The sequence below is a fragment of the Quercus lobata genome, chromosome 3 (assembly GCF_001633185.2).
Source record: "Quercus lobata isolate SW786 chromosome 3, ValleyOak3.0 Primary Assembly, whole genome shotgun sequence".
NCBI lineage: Eukaryota > Viridiplantae > Streptophyta > Magnoliopsida > Fagales > Fagaceae > Quercus > Quercus lobata.
The window spans coordinates 27609429-27611782 of NC_044906.1; the positions used below are offsets into that span (position 1 = coordinate 27609429).

Below are 2354 nucleotides of genomic sequence, written 5' to 3' on the forward strand. Positions count from 1 at the left end.
TTTCTTATAAACAACAATAACAACAAAGTCTTAGTTCCACATTTTTGGGATCGTTTATGGATCCTTGATAGTTAAGTTAGGGTCGACCATATGTATTATTTTCCTCTATTCTATTTTACCTAAAGTCATCCCCTTTTCTTATAAGATATTCTAATATTTTTCAGGTCTGCTTACATATTGAACCAACGGAGTTTGCCTCCATCATTCAAGCCCTTTCTCAATTAACATGGTGGAAAGGATTCTGTTATCCTGCAAGGTGTGAGACGGATTGCAACTGGCATGCCTTTTACTAATTTGGAAGAAATTGAGAATATTACGAGGCCATGACTGTGAAAATTAATTTAGATCCAGAAATGGTGGTTCATTGTTCGGTATGCATCCGTGTTTATTGTACTATTGTTCTACCAAGTGATTATATAATACATTTTGTATATAGTTATACAAATATACAATTCATTAATCTGTCAAATAAAGTGATAAAATCGGATGTTCATATACTCGCAAATGCAGCAGCTCTTTGACATTAGACCACCTGAATATATTGAATAGCCAGGATTCACTGGCAGACGTATCAAAGCTTTAAGATATCTCAAAAATTTAAGATTTCTCAAAACCCCATTGACAAAACCTGAATATAGGCTGGAATTTACCAGAAGTCAGAAGGACAATTGGTTTAGTTTAAGCATTTTATTTTGGTTGGCAAAACAACCAGTAAACTCAATAAAAAATAGAGAGAAAACTAAATACTCCAATTCATAATTAACAAACGCCTAAGAAACAAAACCCTGTTTTCTCATTCATCTACAATCAAAACAAAATTTTTCTTATCCAAACGCATCACATATTGCAAAAGAAAAGAATCCTAATTTTCACTACCCCTAAATACAAAGACCAAATACCACCCAAAAAAATAAAACACTCTCAAAAGGGCATTAACTTAAATAAGATTCAAACTTCATCCTCATGAAGGAGCATGTTGGGAATACCCTTATTGACAGGGAATCGGCGACCAGTCTCAGGACAAACAAGCGCGCCCTCCTCAAGGTGGAGCTCAAGGAGGGCATGGTGGAACTTGTTTAAGAACTCTTCTGATGTGAGTATAGACGAATCATCGACCTCCTCGGGGAGCTCAGCATAGCCTATAGTTCTAGCAGCATCAACAAACGCCTTCCACTCGATCTTGGGAAACATGTTGCGGAGGAAGTCTGCGTTGAAATCCACCTGCTTCTTCAACACTTTCTCTACCTCTATTCGAAGAGGAAACCCGTTGCTAACTCCCTTTATGTTCGATGACAACATGTTGTGGGTTAGAAGCCTCATCTCTCTCTCACGGTTTCTCTTTCTCTTAGCAGAGGACAAGGAGAGTGAGTGCTATTTTCACCTATTCTGGATGCTGAAGTCACTGAAATAACCCATTCAGCCCAAGCAAAAAGTTAAATTGCTAAGATTTTTTTTTTAAATAAAAAGTTTAAGGCCAAATCATTCCAGGTTATATAAAAAAGAAGTGTGCAGTGTAATAAGATTTTCCAAACTATATAGAAATTATATAAGCCCAAATACTTTCAATAATAAAATCAACCAAATGACTTTAAATTTTGTAATCAATTATTAAATTTCAGAAAATTAAGAAATTTGTATTCAATCAAATAGAACACAGGCTAAATCTAAGAGCCAAAACCCAGCAATCAGCAGAGTAAGCTCTACTGAAATTTTCCGCAAACCCATCTACTATTTAACAAGAAAAGAAACTAATCCCATAAAATCCAAATGGTTTTCCTCAACCCCATCTACCTGAAATTTTTAAATTTAAAATCTTTACAACCGTGTAAAGAAACAACAACAACGGCAACAAATAGAGACATTTGTAGGTTTTTCAACGAAAACGCAGCAACTTCTCATTTTTTTTTTTTTTCTTTTCCTTTTATCCTCTCCTTCTCAGTTCTCTCTCGTGTAAGCCAATATGCAAAAGGCCCAAATCTATAAAATAAATTCAGGGGAAAAGGGTAATGAAGAGTGGTTACCTGATATTTAGAGGCAGGCAACGCAGCAAAGAACGGAGGAGGAGGAGGAACAGAGAGATGGCAATGTCGTGAAGGGCATTATAGGGAGAAGGGAAAGAATGAGGATTTTTTTTTTCCTTTTTTTTTAGAGAGAGAAAAGAGAAGAGAATCACAGATACTTTGGTCATTTTATTTAAATAGAACTAGTGGATGTCGCGTGTGATGCGCGTGTTAGTTATTAGTTATTTTATAATACTCATATGTGTTATAATGTTTAGAAAATTAATTTTGATTATGTATTATACGTCACTAAAATAATGAATGAAAAAAAAAAATTGTAACACAATATATTTA

General features: G+C 34.7%; 1 protein-coding gene across 1 annotated transcript; it reads right to left on the reverse strand.

Annotated features, from left to right (window-relative positions):
• Positions 1–728: 728 nt before the first annotated feature.
• On the reverse strand, positions 729–2149 carry LOC115981841 (multifunctional methyltransferase subunit TRM112 homolog A-like). The gene is made up of 2 exons (XM_031104232.1): positions 2022–2149; positions 729–1402 (listed from the first exon to the last, which is right to left on the reverse strand). Exon 2 carries the CDS (start codon positions 1318–1320, stop codon positions 949–951), a length of 372 nt encoding a protein of 123 aa, XP_030960092.1. The 5' UTR covers positions 1321–1402; positions 2022–2149; the 3' UTR covers positions 729–948.
• Between the last annotated feature and the right edge of the window lie 205 nt (positions 2150–2354).

What these genes read in the sequence shown, in the direction of transcription:
- LOC115981841 (XM_031104232.1), bottom strand. Translation starts at nt 1,320, where the DNA reads ATGAGGCTTCTAACCCACAACATGTTGTCATCGAACATAAAGGGAGTT.